Genomic DNA, 17,881 nt, shown 5'->3' on the forward strand with positions numbered 1-17,881 from the left:
TTGGATAATTGTGCACAGAAAGAACATTTTTCAGAGAAAGGAGATTGCCAGAGCTGTTTTCCTCTGCAGTTCACTAAAACTTGATACAGGAAAGTTATTAGAGCAAAAGGCTTGGGACGAACACAGCAAAGCTACTTCTCCATAGGATACCTGGTTACTTGAATGTACTATCACAAGATAAAGGAATGGCCTTGGTGGCTTAAAAAAAACCCATTGTACCAATTCAAAATAGATAACTTGCCCAGAAACCTTGTGTCCATAGCAGCATAGGTAAAATCAGAATCCCCACTCTGAAATACATTGTGCTTGTTGTTCTTTCATTCAGTTGTTTCCAACTCTTCATGACCTCATGGACCAGCCCACGCCAGAGCTCCCTGTCAGCCATCACCACCCCCAGCTCCTTCAAGGGCTATCCTGCCCAAAACATTTAGAGGAATCTGACTGGCTATGAATGAAGCTAGAATTCTGGACTCTGAAATGTTTCTCTGCAAAGACATTTATTTTTCAAATGTGCACCATACGGTTTGTTCAGAATATGGAACAGCTTTTTCAAATACAGGGTTCTTGTGCTATCAGCTTGTGTTATGTGTACAACAGCTGTTCAGCACAAGGTTGTCTGCTCCCCCATTAAGAACAGGTTCTCTGGATCACAGCCCATGTTTCTTAACAGGTTTGTTTAATGGTGCTCACAATGCAATTTGTTGCTGGACTTCGTAATCTTTCCTAGTTTGATGAAGTGATGAGATCATTAAACACTAATGGCAGCTAGCATTTGGGCAAAATAAATCAAATGCAATGTATTACGGTCAAAATATGGAAGCGTCATTCCTGTCCTGATGAATTATCTTCCAGTTCTTATTTCGAAATTCATAATGTTACCATCAACAACATAGATATATTTTGTAGTTCACTCTCACCATGTTTTTTTCAGAAATAAATCCTACAGAACACAAGTTTATTCCCAAATTAAGTGCACAGAGACTCATGGTGTTAAAAAGGCATCACTTTTTTATTCCTCCAGAATGTAATGGTTCTTATTAAAGTACTTATTGAAAATTCAGAATTTTAACAAGATTTTAAATGTATGTTTTAGACATGTGTAAATTGATAGTCTTTCTTGTAATATCAGGTAGTATAATGTTTTGTGCAATCACTCCATTAGAGATTTATAAAGGCACAGTAATATCAAATATTAAGATTAAACAAGTTAAAAATAAATATTTATGTTCTTGTTAAGTCAGATATGGTAAGGTTTGAGTTTTATAGCCATTTTATTTAAAGCTATTCCCAGCCTCTACATTTTCCATTAAAAGTTTTTTTTTACATTTTTTAAAAATGTACATCTTATGGGAATAGCTTAATATAGCAATCTGTGTTTTGTTTTTCTGTAAACATTGAGAAAAAGAAAATGCTGTTTCTCTTAACAAGTACACATGGGTATATATGCCTTAGCATGATTTGGCTCATCTCCCAATGAGTTATGTCATTAAGTGGATTCTGAATATTAACTATGCTAATTATTCTGTAAATAACTTTACCAATATATGACTGCAGTCTAGATGTTATATCAACTTCAGGGTATAGTAAGTATAATAACACGAGTTGCATTTGTTTTTAGTATTAGTACTGTGAAGAAGTTGCCTTGTGATTGATGAGTAATTTTGTATGTTACTATAGACAGGTTTATATTAGTGTAACCCAGTCGGCTGCCTTCCAGATGTCTTGAGCTATATGTTCCATCACCCCCAGCCAGCATGGCTATAGATGGGGGAATACAAGTTTATGTATATAGGTATTATATTAGTATTATCCCTTTAATACAAACATTAAAAAGCAACACTAACAGACCTCTAAATAGGTACCCTTGTTGCATGTGGCCACATTTTGCTGTTATGCCATGCTGAATGATGCTGCACATTAGTTTACTGCTGCCTGTGAATGCTTTAAATAATTTGTTGTAAAATCCCATCAAACAACTGCAGATTTATTTGCAGCCTCGAAGATGGAAATCCATGTCCAGGAAGGGACAGACCTTTTCGCAGCTGAGCCATTAGGCGTGAAGGACTCAGAGAGTGGAAGTAAGACTAGTGAGCAATCCCTACATGATGCCTTAGTTCTACAGCCAGCAAAAACAGAATCTATACAAAGAGCAGAATCACAGGACGAAGAAGAAGAGAAGACTCCTCCTACGTTCCCTGAACAGACTTTGGATGCCAGTCCACAAAAGCAGGAACTCAGGGGTTCTGTCAAAACAGATTTTGATTCTACAGGAGACTCAGATCGACATCAAGAGCAAAAAGATTTGTCAACACAGTGGCACCAAGAAGACCAAGCAGATGAAACAGCCACCACATCCCAGAAATCTACCAGCAAAGCACTACCCACAGAGTCTAAAGATAAGCAGGCCGATCTTAAAAAATATGACTTTCCCTCTCCAGGAAGCATAGGTTCTTCCTCACTGTCAGAATTAACAATGGACACAAGATCCACAGTTAAAACTATCTTTTCATCTGATACTCTGCCAAGTGCTCATCATAAATCTGGGTCAGGAGATAGTAACAAAAGAATACACATATCAACTGCTTCAGAAATTACCAAAGACCTTACGAAAGATCATAAACAGGACAAAGAGAAAATGAAAAAACAGGAAGAAGACTTTGCAATAGCAATGATTCCTTCCTTACAACCAGTTACTGAAGAAACCAGTGTGCAGAATGTACCTCTTTGGGAGGAAGAGAGAGATATGACAGAGGATGAAAGTGATGAAGAGGGATACTCTTCCAGTAGACAAAAGCACAGAGCATTAGAAGGTCAAGGTTTTGTGGCTCATGCTGACCAACCCACTAAAGGAGTCATAGGAAAAGAAGCTGAAAAAGAGGGAAAACACAGCATGGAGACTTTTGCTGGCAGATTCAGTCAGGAATTATTCCCTGAAAAAGTTGAAGAGTCTTTAAATAGACATGCATTGTCTGAAATGGAGAGCCCCTCTACTGAGCCAAGTGATGAAACTCTGCACAGAAAAGATTCTGGAAAGAATGGTAAAGATGTGGAGTTTTCTGTTGGAGAGTCTGACACTCACAAAGTGCAGATGGAAGAGGACAAATCAGGAATGTCTACCTATTTTGAGACTTCTGCCCTTAAAGATGAAGCTGTCAAGAGTGACATACTACTGCATGGCAGTGATTATTATGAACTGAGTGACACTAAAGAACAGACCTATGACCCTTACCATAAAGATTTCCTTGTTTCTAAAAAAGATATTGAGGAATATCAGCCAGACTCATACCAACTCCCCAGTATACCCACTCATGAAATAGGATACAGTACTCTTGCCCAGGGCTTCCCAGAAGATGAACCCAGGGAACCCAGTTCACCTAAAGAAAGAATATACACTATTGACCCCAATGTTTATGGGGATAAGAGAGAACTTCACAATAAAAATAAAGATGATCTAACTCTAAGCCGGAGCTTGGGGCTTGGTGGAAGATCTGCCATAGAGCAGAGGAGTATGTCAATTAACTTACCAATGTCCTGCTTGGACTCTATAGCACTGGGGTTTAACTTTGGACGTACACATGACCTTTCACCGCTAGGTTCAGACATTCTAGATAATGCCAGTGGAGATGAAGGGGATGACTATTTGCCAGTCACCACCCCAGCAGTAGAAAAAACACCAACCTTCCCAACAGACAGCAGGGAAGAAGAAGAAGTAGTAATAGTAGAAGAAGAAAAAATTGAAGAGCCAAAAATGAAAGAAGAGGGAGAGATTCAGATGGAGCCTTCGTGTGAGTCCCCCTTCCTGGCCAAAGATTACTATAAAAATGGGAATGTAATGGCTCCTGACTTACCTGAAATGTTAGACCTCGCTGGCACAAGGTCAAGATTGACATCTGTGAGCACAGAAGCTGAGGGAGGACAGAGCAAGTCCATTCCTTCAGAGGGACTGGTAGAAGACAGCAGTGCAGCCCAGCACCTTATGAAAGATGAAAACCACATGACTCTGAAGGCTGACAGTCAACTGGAAGATTTAGGTTACTGTGTTTTCAATAAATACACAGTACCAATGCCATCACCAGTCCAAGACAGTGAGAATTTGACAGGAGAGAGCTGTCCCTTTGATGAGAAAATTAGAAAAGGTGTCATTACAGATCTCTCACTGATAGAAGTGAAGTTGGCAGCTGCAGAGAGATCCAAAGAAGAAAAAGAGACATCCAATGACTCAGTCCTTTTAGGCAAAGACTTTGAACAGGAGAGAAAAGCTATTGATAAACTAGACACTGTGCTAGAAAAAAGTGAGGAACCTACTGATTCCAAAGAAGCCTATTCTTCTGAGGATGCTGAACACACAACAGTAAAACCTGATTTGACTTTAGAAACTATAGATGATAAAAGTCTAGCTGGAGTGGAAGAGAAAGTGTCTTTGAGAACTCAGAAAGAGGAAGATGACATTCATATCACTAAGACTGACACACCAGAAATCTCTTGTAAACCTGACTATAATGCTATAAAGCATGATCTGGATACTGCTGCTCTGCAAGCTGAACAGGAATATCAAAGTAAGATAGGAGTTCATGCAGATGAATCTGTTTCAGGGCAAAGCACAGTGGATCAAGACAAGATTCCCTCTGTATTGCCTGAAGAACCCATTGTATGTGCAAAATTAGAGCCATGTCCTATTAAGGATGCTACCAAACTGTCTGAAATTGAATTTAAAGAAAAAGGGGCTAAGCCTGATCTTGTGCATCAAGAAGCAGTAGATAAGGAAGAATCATATGAATCAAGTGGAGATAATGACCAAGCCCAAGAGGGTTTATCTGGAGATACTTCAAAGCCATATGTTGGCAAAATAGAACCAGAAAGTCCATCTCTCTCAGAAGAAGAGACTGTGTCACAAGTGCTAGTAGAACAACAAGTTGTAGAAACAGAGGCATCAAAAGCTACTCCAGAAGAAGCAGCTGAAATTCAAATGGAGAACATACCACAGTCTAAAACAGATCAAGAGGTGTCTCTGGCGTTAGTAGACTCTATGAAAACTGAAGATCATCATTTAGAATATGCCAAAAAAGATGTAGAAAAAGAACAACAGAAAGAGATCAAACAAGAAGAAGAACATAAAGAGGTTAAGCAAGCACAAGAGTTCAAGGAAGACATTAAAGAAGCCGAAGAACATGAGGAGACTAAGATAACAGTGAAGCAGGATGAACTGAGTAAATTGGAAGAAAAACATGAGAAACAAGATAAGCAAGAAGGAGAACAGGAAAATATTAGACAAGAGGAAAAGATTAAGCAAGAACAAGAACCAGAACAAGAAGAGAGTAAGCAACCATACACAGAAGGAGACTTGGAAAAACATGATGAAGAAGAAGCAGAGGTCTGTCAAGCTATCCCTGGGGAAGTGCCTGAACTCAAAGGAGTAGTAGAATCTGTTGTTACAATTGAGGATGACTTCATCACAATAGTCCAGACAACGGTAGATGAGGGAGATGCCAGCTCCCATAGTGTACGGTTTGCTGAAACCCAAGAGGTTGATGTTGTAGAGGAAGGCATCCATCCTGAAGGGGAGGTGGACATGGAGGTGGTTGCTGACATTGAAGAAGAGAAAAAAGAAACATCTTTAGAAGCTCCTGGTTCTCCTGAGAGGGAAGAAGTCCCCTTAACTGATTATAAAACAGAGACATATGATGATTATAAGGACGAAACAACTATGGATGACTCGATCCTCGACACTGACAGCATATGGGTGGATACTCAAGGTGTGCCTTATCCTTTTTTCATTTTTTTGCTTCCTGAATAATTTCCTAATAATATATTAGTGATAATTTATATTAGTGCATTCAGGAATGTTTTTTTAAATTAATGACAATATGAAAAAGCCAGATTTCTTTTTTTTAAAAAAAAAAAATGAACTCCAATTGAAACAAAATTCACTTTTTCACTAATTCTCTTTTTATTGTTGTTCTTGTTGTTATAATTTACTCTGATCCTACAGATGATGATAGGAGCATCATGACAGAACAGTTAGAGACTGTTCCTAAAGAGGAGAAGGCAGAGAGAGAATTGCGGAGACCGTCTCTCGATAAGCATAAAAAAGAGAAAGCCTTAAAAACTGGGAGAGGCAGGATGTCTACTCCTGAAAGAAAAATAGCTAAAAAGGAACCTAGCACAGTCTCCAGAGATGAAGTGAGAAGGAAAAAAGGTTCATTTAATACTCACTCTTTTTCCTTTAATGCCGTACTGTGAGTTGTTCATCTATAGTATTTTAGCAGTACTGTTAACACATTACAAAGAGTCATTTGTGTCAACAGCAAGACTTGCAGTTCATTATACCACTTCCATCGTTCCAGCTGCATGCTGGTGGTTTTCTCTTATAGACTATATCAACATTATACCTGGTGCTCCATCTTCATCTTACGAGGACAAAGTAACCTGAAATCAGAAATGTCAGTGTGAAAACACATATACACATTATTTAACATTTGATTTGTAAATAACTTCCAGCACCCAAAAGGGTGACCAAAAACAAATGAGAAAAATAACAATTTTCAATAGTTTATGTGTTAAAAACCTTATACGAGGGGTATTTTTAAAGTAAGGTCCGTTTGAACATAAGTACACAACGAAAGTTTATTTCAAAAAAGTAAATTTATTTTCAGGAAGTACATACTTCACTCTATTTTTCGACATAGTTGCTAAGTTTGTTCAAACACTTATCATACCTCTGAACCAATTTTAAAATACCCTCTTCATAAAAACTTGCCGCCTGCTCCGATAACCAAGAGTTCACTGCCGTTTTCACATCGTTGTCATCATTGTAACGTTGTCACGGCCATCTTTGAATTGTCGTACCCACTTACACACTTTGCTTTCACTCATAACAGTATCACCATACACTTCACAAATCTATCAATGAATTTCTGCAGCAGGCAGGTTCCTTGCTGACAAAAACCGGATCACTGAGCGAACCTCACATGCGGCGGCGGGCAAGTTGATAGTCTTAAACATTTTTAAAGCACAGAACAGAACCGTACAGGTTAGCTACAGAGCGGAAACTGAGCACAGTTGTTCCCGAGGCATGCCGGTACACGACGCATGCGCTCGTTGCGGTATGCGTGCGAACTACTAATGACTACAACAAAACGGACCTTACTTAAAAAACACCCCTCGTATATATCACAAAACATTGTCACTTCAGCATAGGAGTGAACAAGAATGACAACAAACCTGGGACATTTAATTAATCAGATCCCCAAAGGAGAAAATTATTTGCCTGCTGACCAAAAGATGACGAAGTTGACACCAGGTAAACCTCCCTGGGAGATCATTTCATAATTCTTTATTTCATGTTCTTAGCACTATAGCGACCTAATAATATTCCCATTTCATTAATTGTCATATCTGTCACATAAATCGTCTCACGATTCCTTCTGTTGTATAAGAAGGCCAAATAAGAGGGAAGGTAGAATCTTCTCAATGACTTCAAAGGGATTTGAACCCTGGTCAATAGCTGACATTCTGAATCGGACCACAGGGGTCAACCTAAAGTTGGTCCCAAAATAGGCAGATCTGTGATTGACCTACAATAACTTTTTTTTTTTACAAAAACCAGTTTATACTCCCTGATATGTATCCAGAGGTCACCTAACATTGAGACTATCAGAGAACTCCAGAAAATGAATTAAGAGATGGTTAAACTTTCCCAACCCATGACAGCGTAACACTGATGTGAGGCTTTTATCCCACCATTCTGACATGGCTATGTGCATTTGGAATGGAAGGGATATACGTGGTGGGTGATCTTTGATATCATATGATGTACTTCCTGCTTTAAGCATCATCTAAGAAACTCCGGACCTCAGCAGATTCAAGTTCTGATTGAACAGCTGACTTGGCACCAATTGTCAGTATTTTGTCGTGTTGAAATATATTTCTATTTCTATTCCTTAAAAAATTATTTCTGATTGTGTGCTCTTGTGTTTTTGTCTATAGCTGTATATAAGAAAGCTGAACTTGCTAAAAAAGCTGAAGTTCAGGCTCACTCTCCCTCCAGGAAAATCATTTTAAAACCTGCTATCAAACACACTAGACCAACTCATCACTCCTGTGTTAAGCGGAAGCAGACAGGTGACTGTGCTGTCTTGAATTTATGCAACGTGGCTGGCAAACATAGACATTACTATTGGTGTTATTATTTGTAATCTCATTGCTCTATTGGCTGCTCTAGTTTGGATTTTTTTTTCCTCTAAGAATTTTTCAACTGTCATGAATGATATTTTTTTGGTGACATTCTTTTTAATTTTTTTTTTTAACAGAGACCATGATCATGTATGCTTGCCGTGCTTGGATTTCCCAAGTTCTGTAGTTGTTTCTTGGCTTTGTGGTTTGACAGTGGTGTTGTAGAAACCTGTCCATTTTGCTTTTTATGGTTATTTTTAATTTTATTTTTGCTCTTTTCTGGTAGGAAAGTGCTAATGGCTTTAAACCATTTTCTTTTTATCTATTTCTCTTTTTTTCCCTCTCATGCATAATAATAAGACGCATTTTAACATTATTCCAACCTGTATTTTTATTGTGTGTACTGGTTTATTCAACTCAATCACTGTTTTATGTATTTAAAAAGCAAAAAGGCACAAATCCTGAAGGGCAAATGGAGCTCTACCATGAAGTCAAAAGAGAAGAATTCAACAATCAGGACAAGTGGACATGCTTGGCTAAAATAATCTTCTTGAAAACGTATCTTTGTTCGCAGCAAGGAAGCTGTGAAATATAGGATGGATTCTGGAAGTTCATGTATATTTATGATTTCATTTAACATATAAGATTTTTGAGATATGCAGTATTTTTAGTTAAAATACAGTGTGATAAATAGATACAATCCACACAAAAAAACAGAGCCTGTACAAATCCGTTTGACTCCTAAGAGAAGATTTTAATTTTGGAGGATACTAGTGGTACATATATTTGCTTCTGTCTTTTCGCATTCAAATTCACAGACTTGCACATAGGGTGCTTCCAGACAAGGGTAAAACCTATGCCGAAGTATGTCCCCACGGGGGCCTGCAAACCCAGTGCAGGGTGTCTGGATGCCATCCCAGTAACTACCGGGGTGGCACCCAGATACCCAGAAGCCCCCCAAATAAACTCTTAAAATGTAAAACAACTTATCCAGCCACAATTAAGATACTACTAGAGCCCTCCTGGCACACAGAAATGATGTGCCAGGAGACGGGGCCGGGCGGGTAGGAGAACCTTAATGGTGGCTATGTTTTACATTTTAAGGGCTTATTTTAGGGGGAGGGGGTGGATACCGCCTCAGTTTTCTGGGCTCCTGGAACCTGGAAAACTGAGATGGCTGTGCTGATTGGGCCCGTGGATTGTGTGACAGAGTTCCCGGGCCCAATCCACACAGGGCCCACACCTGGTAAGGCCTGGATCTTAACTAAGGTCTGGGTCTTACCAGGTATCTAATTAATTCTGAACAAAGCAGGGAAAACCCTGCTTTATTCCAAATTAATTCACTTTTAGCGGAGGCGTTGTTTGGATGCCTTCGATAAAAGTGCGACAGACCCCACATTTCTGAGTCTGTCTGGAAGGGCCCACAGAGAGACACTCTGGCTGCATAGTGTAGCATAAACTAGTACAGTGTTTCTCAACCTGTGGGTCCCCAGATGTTTTGGCTTTCAACTCCCAGAAATCCTAACAAGTGGTAAACTGGCTGGGATTTCTGGGAGTTGTAGGTCAAAACACCTGGGGACCCACAGGTTGAGAACCACTGAACTAGTAGGTCCACATGCAGACTGGAATTAGGTCAAGTCACATACCACCACAAATTGCTGAATACCTCCACCCCTGTGCCCGCCCCTGCCCCCATGTAGAGCATTAAACCATAGACATTGGAAGGTGGATCTAAGTGACAAATAAGAGCAACGCCTCACATCACATTTGCAGCAAGACTCATTTTCCTTCGAAACCATCCCACCTGAAAAGACCCGATTACATGATCTTGAGCAGAGTGGCAGAGATTGATGGCAGGGGCACAAGAGTTGTCTCTGCTCCACTATCCAGTTCCTGGCAAACAATATGATTGCAAAATCTCAGCCTGTTAACCTTTTGAAAGCTCTTCTTGAGCTTTCTCTTTAAAATGAACAATGATCACATACTAATGAAAGAATCTTGGGGGAGGTGCCATGGCTGTTGTAAGCCTTGGGTGTGAAATCCAGCCCCAGTGCAGTCAGATCTCTCCCATTCATGCAAGAATAAGAGACAACAACATTGGAATGATTGCTCATGATATCCTAGTCATAGACTAAATTAACTGTGCATTGAAACATATATATCATAAGCAAAGTCCCATCAATATGAATCAAAGAAGTAGGTAAGTGGTGACCATATAGGATTGTCACATGAACATTTTCTATTCTTGCCTTTGCTGCTAAGTAAGGTGTCATTTCTGGTCCAGGTAGCAGTTCTATCAGTGCAAGGAAATATTTCTGAGGGCCCTTCCAGACAGGCCCCATATCCCTGAATCCAGGTTTTCTGCTTTAAATTGGATTATATGAATCCACACTGCCAGATATTCTGGGATAAACAGAAAACTTGGGTTCAGATCCTGAGATATAGGGCCTGTGTGGAAGGACCCTGAGCTGACTTTTGATGTTCCACTCTAAAAACCTTTTCTTTGTTGTCAAGTGGTCTGAACAGACATTTTTATGTTTCCTTGTAGATGCAGTAAACCTCAGAACTCTCCACGCTTAAAATGAATATCACTGCCCACTTAGGCCCCTTCCACACAGCTGTATAAAATCCACATTGAACTGGATTATATGGCAGTGTGAACTCAGATAACCCAGTTCAAAGCAGGTATTGTGGATTATCTGCCTGGATATTTTGGGCTATATGGCTGTGTGGAAGAGCCCTTATATGCCAAACTTAGAGGTGGGTGGGGATCAGAATATATAAAATGCTGAATTCATGTGTTGAAAGGATGCTCCCTCAAGTGGTGAAATCCATCTGATCCTCAAAACATATTACACACTTCAAAGACACATCCAGCATTTCTCGGGCTCATCATATATAGTCATGTAATAATACATCTCATCTTATTACTGTAGAGATAAACAACAGAACATCCACTTTATATCTACTCCATCCCTTCTTAGGGTGTGTTGCAACCTTGTGCCAGATACATGTAGAAGAAGCTCTTTTTCTAGCAGCCTTGCAAAATGCCTGTGACACCTTCCTAAAATAAGAGATGTGACAGTTTGACTTGCCCAGTGTGTAGGAAGAGCTATATTCTGAGTGGTATAGAATTTGGGACAAGATATATCGTATGACAGATTTAAAGTACAGCATCATGATTTACACTGCAGCATTCAAATCATTTCCTCTTATCAAACATTCTCTGTGATTATCTCGAGTCATCTCCTAAAATTTAGTGTGTATTTGTGCCTTCCCCAAACAGGTTTCTATCTCATACACACAGGCCAAACTTGCTGTCTTAAAAGCCATGTACAAACTTAGAGCCGTAGCAAACTAGGATTTTGCGAGAGCAAACTAAGCCAGCACGAGCGATGCTCCACCTCTTTCTCTGCCTATTTCCCTTTGCTAGGGCAGCGTTGCGAGCATACGCTCGTGCCGCAGCAAACTACAGGAAGCTTGCGCTCGGGCTTGCTCCGAAGCCCCGCCTCCCCCCCCCCCCGAGGCTGCTCTCTCTCTTGCTAGCGTGCCTGTTTTCCATTGCAGAGGGCAGGGATGCGAGCGTACGCTCACAGTTGAATTCTGCCAACTGCGAGAGTACACTCGCATCGCTTCCCTAGCAAGGGAAAACAGGCACACTAGCAAAAGAGAGAGCAGCCTCGGGGGGGAAAAGGCAGGGCTTCGGAGCAAGCTCGAGCACAAGCTCGCTCTCGCTTCCAGTAGTTTGCTACAGCTCTAAAGGACCAAGATATGGATTCAGAGCTGACTTATAAGATCACCTCTCTTAAGTTAGCAAAAGAAAAAAGGTCCTTCTGTTTCATTTCATCCTATGAACAGGAAGTAAAGTGTAATAGAACGGGAAGAGGGGAAACCAAACATGTGTGAAACCCAATTTGATCTAGTCTAAAATAGCTATTTCTCCAGGAAGACTATATCTGAACATTCCTTTATTTATATCCCCACGTCTATCCTTCCAACTTGCACTAGAAGTGGAGGAGAGAGCCCCCCTCCTTCCAAGTTAAACATTCCCTCTGATTATGTAGTTTGAAGAAGAGTGAAATCATAGGTAAATAAATATTAATTCCTTCTTCCCTCTTGTACATCATTGTACAGACAAGTCCATTATAATGCAAAGCAGAAATGCACCTGATCCCCCTTCCATTCCCTCTCAGTTAATTTAAATATGTTTGACTAGCAATAGCTAGATTAGAGGATAGACACATTTAATGTTAGAGGAATGACTACAAGACAGTATTCATGATGATACACTCATATTTCTTTGTTTTCCTCATAGAGAGGTGCTCACAAAGCATGCGAAAATGCAAACACTTTCAAGTGAGAGATAATAAATTGCTTGCAGAGTAAATTGCCATAGAGAAGAGCAATAAATCTAAATACTTTAGAGAGTTATCGGATATTGGAGGACTTTACTAGCGGAAATGTGATTATTTGTGGCTAGGTGAACTCAGGCTTCAACTCTAAATCAGACTCGTATTTCTAATGCATTTCTGCTACTGAAGGGAACACATGCTAACAATTTCTAATCATACAATCATGGTCTTGTTAGTTTTAGCATCTTTGTGGCCCTTTCACTAATATGTGAATGTTAATTCAAAAGTTTAAAGAAAAATGAAAATGAAATGTGCTAAGGAATTTCCCTCTTTAGATAGCTGTCCAAAACTCCATGTTCACCCTTTTGAAGTTTCTTAGTTCTTTAAGGAAAAGAAGCTTCTAGCAAGAAAACTTGTGATGAGTAGTATTGTGTAGGGTGGCAAGTACAGAACTGCAAAGTCCTAAGTACAGATGACAGAAGCCATTTAATTGTGTTAAACATTAATAAAAGTAAGGCAAATACATATAGATATGAATATTTTTTTTAAAAAAATATTTTGTGTCATGGGTGTAAAAGTTCAAATATAATCAATATATATTTAACATTACATTTCAAAACAAGACACCCCCCACCACCACCAAAATCCCACTCACAGCATCCCCAGGGACCATCCGCACAGGGCCCAAAATGTGGATTTTTACCTGAGGCGGTTCACATAACCCTCTTGGGTTTTCCAGAATGAATCAGTCCGGAAAGCCCAGAGAGCTGTAACCCCTCCCCCAAACCCAATAAAACCTATTTTTTTAAAATAAAAATAACTTACCTGGCCACCCTTACCCTGGTCCTGGAACTTTCTTGGTCCAAAATTGCTCTTTGCCGCTCCCCCCCCCCTTTCCTGGAACGTCATTTCTATGCACCAGGAGGACTATGGTACCAGGATAAAGGTGGCCAGGTAAGTTATTTCTAATTTTTAAGGCTAGTTTGGGGAGGGGTTTTATTTGGTGCCTGGGTACCCCACTCAAAGGTCTGACAGGGCATCTAGACACCCCCTCAGGAAAATGCGAGTCTTGGGGGGAGGTGTGTGGACTTTAAGCTACGCCCAGTTGGGTTTCTTAAAGGCCTGTCTGGAACCGGCCCCAGTCACCTGTACATCCTTATCCCCCAAATTCCTGATGGCAGTGAAAGGTAAGCAGGCATAGGGCCATTCCTGTCTCTCTTGAGAGGGAATTATGGGAGCAGCCACCCTAAGTCCCTCTCCCTTTTCCCCACCAAACACCTTATTTATTTCAAACATTTATATCCCTTCCTTTTCACCCCAGTGGGGTGGGGACTTAGGGTGGCTCACAAACCGGCAATATTAGATGCCAAACAAAACAATTATCAAACAATTACAATTAAGACAATTAATTAAAAACATTGGTTATAAACTTGTAAGAGTGCTGGGGCAGAGAAGAAGGCATTTGAGTGGGCAGTGATTCATGCTACAATCCTATGAGTATGGACCTCATCAGACAGATTTAGGGTTCAGTTTCAATGTGTTACGGAAACAGATCCCCATGGGAATCCTACGAAAGTCATCCCATGGCGTAAGGGCACTTCCAGTGGGACTCTGTGGGGCTCCATTTCTGCAGCGCAAAAAACAGAGCCCTAAAGCTATCTTCAGGAGTCAGGTGTTATCTGACTTCAAGCGAGTAAAGACAGGTAGTAAGGACATGGGATGACTGGCCACTCCAGAAAGGAAACGAAAGAGGATGGTTTCCTCTATTTCCCCTTGCTTTCCCCCATTCGTCTGATGAGGTCCTATTTTTCTACATTATATTTCCAAGACCTAGTTTGGATGTAAAAGTACATCGTGACTTCGTGGAACATACAAAAGCCATAGTAACATTAGGCCTGTCCACAGCCATTAAAAACTTTCAATCTATTTTTGAATGGAAGAAAGGAGGACACTACAAACTGGAGGATTACCATGTCAAGTGAATGCAGTGGATTTTCCATTAAGCGTCAGTTAGTCTATAAATAAAACATCTCTTTTTAACTGAAAATGCAAGGGGAAAAAAAACACCCCAAGTGCATCTGTACTGTAGAATGAATACAGTTTGACAGCACCTTACTAGGGATTGCAGTTTTACAAAATCAACTGCTTTTTCTGCCGAAGAGTGATACAAGCCTTCAAATGACAATAATAATAGAGTTTAGCTTTAAGAATAGCACAATCTACAAGCATACCTACAATTACTACACATGTTGAATATGAGGTCTCCTTGACGTTTGTTGTTACACAATATGGAAGAGATAAGAAAGCCAAACATTTCAAAACCTCACTTTTAGCTGAATATTGCCTTAGTTTGTACACCACTCTTTGATTGGATGAAAATTTAACACCTTGCTTCCTTTGTGACATCACAACCTTCATATCGCAGGCCAAGCAGAAGCATCATCTTAGGCTATGAACTGGGGCAAACATGTTTTAGGTTTATCTTCTTCATTTGAAGAAGCGTGTGCCCCAGAATTAAACATGTGTATTGCATGATTAAACTGTTAGTTGAGCTCCAAAGGACAGGGTGAAGTCATGATCCAGGTTTATTGTCCAGATGGAGGAATTGTTATGTTGTCAGGTAAGTTAGCAAGAAAGTCTGCCTCATGTTGGAGCAATGGGTGACCATCTGATTCTGATTCAAAAATGATGTGTTAATAGCAGAAAACTAATGGGAGATAAAATACACAGACATACCTAGCAGGCTACAGGTGGAACCATACCCCCCCCCCCCCAACCTTTCTCTTGTCTGTACCATAAAATTTAAACCAAGTTAACATAGGAAGCTATTTAATTAAGGTTTTTGTATTTAAAAAATAATACCATTAACAACATCTGTTTGTTACAAAGCAATGGATACCTGGGCAACTTGGGTAAATTGTCACATTTCTTGGGTCAATGGAATTGTATTATGGCTCTTTCAACTCAAATCTGAGGTACTTTTATGAATGGGATCCAAGAAGCCTTCTTTCTTTTGAAAGCTGCTAGTCATTGTACAACCTTCACAAACCCTACTATTGCAGTCATGCTCCTTTGCATTTCATTTGTAACACTCATTGATCAGTATAATAATTGTACATTGAACCTGCTAAAGGGCACAGGCCTTGCCATGCCTTCCTTCTCAGTCCTTACCTCTTTCCCTTGTTGATAAAGACATTCTAGAAGGACGTTCTACTCATGGTCACTTGAGTACCAATAGAAGTCTCCATGTACTTAAACAGGAGGTCCACCCAGGGGTTAACACAGTCAACACAGGAAGGTTGGAGATAATGCAGACTTGCACACACAGGGGTGGAGCTTTTAGCCTTGGTGTGAACATCATTCTTTCCATCTTCATACAGAATGCCTGCATTGGGCTGTACTATGGTCTGTTCTCTTCCAAAACATGTCAAGGGCAAACCAAATTCAAAGAATGATAGAAATGTGATGCTGTAACACCACAAAGGCATAAGGTCCATTTCTGATAAGACATAGACTACAATAGCTCTAGGTGCAGCTTTCTCTCTGTGGGGACATCTACATGGACTATTGACAAAAGGCAGGAGGATGAATCAACTCCATGGTGGCTACTGACACATGGAAATAATTCAGGTTAATGCAGCCTTGAAACAGGGTTACCAAAGAATCTGGAACAAACCACAACATTGGGCCCACGTAAGCAGACAGAACCAGGCACAACTGTTTACGTAGCCATCCTATGTTCACACGCTCGGACGGCTGGGGGACATAGGATAGCACTTACTGTCCATCTCCTGTTCTCATCATCATGGTGATCACAAAATGGCTGGTAGCTGTTACTTCTCACTTGGAGTGATGTTGGCCGGGACACCAAGGTAATTGAAGAAAGGAGATAGAAATGGGACCATGACACCATTCACCCTCTCTTCTCCGACATCATTCTGGCATCCCAAATGACATATCTCCAGGCAACTAGCGATAACAACCTGGCATTTTGTGCCCAGTGGTTGACACCACAATGAAAACAGGAGGGGGGTGCTAAAGGAGACTTTCCATTGGTCCTGAACTAAATTCAACTCCACTAAACAAGACTCCTTCCCACCACTTCAATGGCCTGTAAACTGGTGGTAAGAACCATCCTGGGTATTATTTGAAGTTTGACACTCTGGATCACCCCACAGATAATGTGTCTGTGTATAACCACTTTGTGTCGGTGAAAGTGACTTCTGTTCAAAAACATTGCCATATAACAGCAATTCATTGTATTGATTTCTTTCAATGTCAGTTCTGTCCTCCTCTGTAAAAGTATATGTAGAGAATGTGGGCCTAAATACACTTATTAGTCACAACAAGAACAGACCAATTGAATGACAGGTCTGTTCTAAGTGAGACTGGCAATTAGACTGCATATACGAGTTTGTGCCTAATCAATTTATCACTCCTCTCTACCACTAGTCTTGCTAAAAGGGACAAGATTATACTATGGCACTTTGCTTGGATAAGATTCCTAAATGAAGCCACTTGTCAAGTCCCCAGAACAGAGAACACTAAGGAGCATTATTTTCTTACATCTTACTTGCATTTTTCATTATAATCTATTATTGTCAGTAAAAAGTTATTTTATTAAAAATAGACTGCATGGCAATTTAAATGGGATATGTTAACGATAACCCTGATATTAACTTTATGAGCATCTTGTTTTCTTTGTATCCATTAGCCGCTGCTGGTGAAACAAATCAAACTCCTGGGATGTTTAAGCAAGCAAAGGAAAAACTTTCAGTGAGTAAAATGGTTTATTTCATTATTCATGTCTACTTGCTCACTTTTTCTATGTGCTTCCTGTGGTTTTAACACCTTTCCTGCAAATGAATTTGAAGAATTTGTTTGCCAGTTTTAAACAAATCATTTTCCACTCCTCTTCAAAATTAGTCATAGGGTGTAAAAACACACTAACAGTCACACAGAAGAAAAGTAACCGATAAATTATTAAGACATTATTAAGGCATCTATTTGTTCCCTCAATCTGGTACAATCCTAACCCTTAAAAAAAAAACACCAAAATTTAAATAATAATAATAATAATAATAATAATAATAATAATTATTATTATTATTATTATTATTAGGAGACTCGGGGAAGATTCCAACAGAAGAATGGTGTACATTCAATGTCAAATATGAACAATAACCAATAAACAACCAAACTAAAACCAATAAACAAAACAATATAAAAATGTATGACAACAAAACAAGATAGCACTGTTTTTGAATAGTTTGTTTCTATCTTTTAACATGGTGGGGGTAGTAACTTGAATATTATCAGTTAGTGAAAACTGGAATAGACACATAGAATTAGATTTG

At 39.7% G+C, this 17,881-nt stretch overlaps 1 protein-coding gene across 21 annotated transcripts in view; it reads left to right on the forward strand.

The window, feature by feature from the left end:
- MAP2 (microtubule associated protein 2) overlaps positions 1-17,881 on the forward strand; it is a 395,260-nt gene that overhangs the window by 336,732 nt on the left and 40,647 nt on the right. For 16 of the 21 annotated variants that reach the window (XM_067470260.1, XM_060782323.2, XM_067470268.1 and 13 more), the window contains 4 exons: positions 1,995-5,753; positions 5,990-6,196; positions 7,987-8,121; positions 17,239-17,300. In XM_067470260.1, the coding sequence (XP_067326361.1) occupies positions 1,995-5,753; positions 5,990-6,196; positions 7,987-8,121; positions 17,239-17,300 (4,163 nt within the window). The remainder of the gene's footprint in view (positions 1-1,994; positions 5,754-5,989; positions 6,197-7,986; positions 8,122-17,238; positions 17,301-17,881) is intronic. The other 5 variants (XM_060782392.2, XM_060782403.2, XM_060782432.2 and 2 more) reach the window with 1 other exon arrangement.

The sequence above is a fragment of the Anolis sagrei genome, chromosome 1 (genome assembly GCF_037176765.1).
Source record: "Anolis sagrei isolate rAnoSag1 chromosome 1, rAnoSag1.mat, whole genome shotgun sequence".
NCBI classification, from domain to species: Eukaryota; Metazoa; Chordata; class Lepidosauria; order Squamata; family Dactyloidae; genus Anolis; species Anolis sagrei.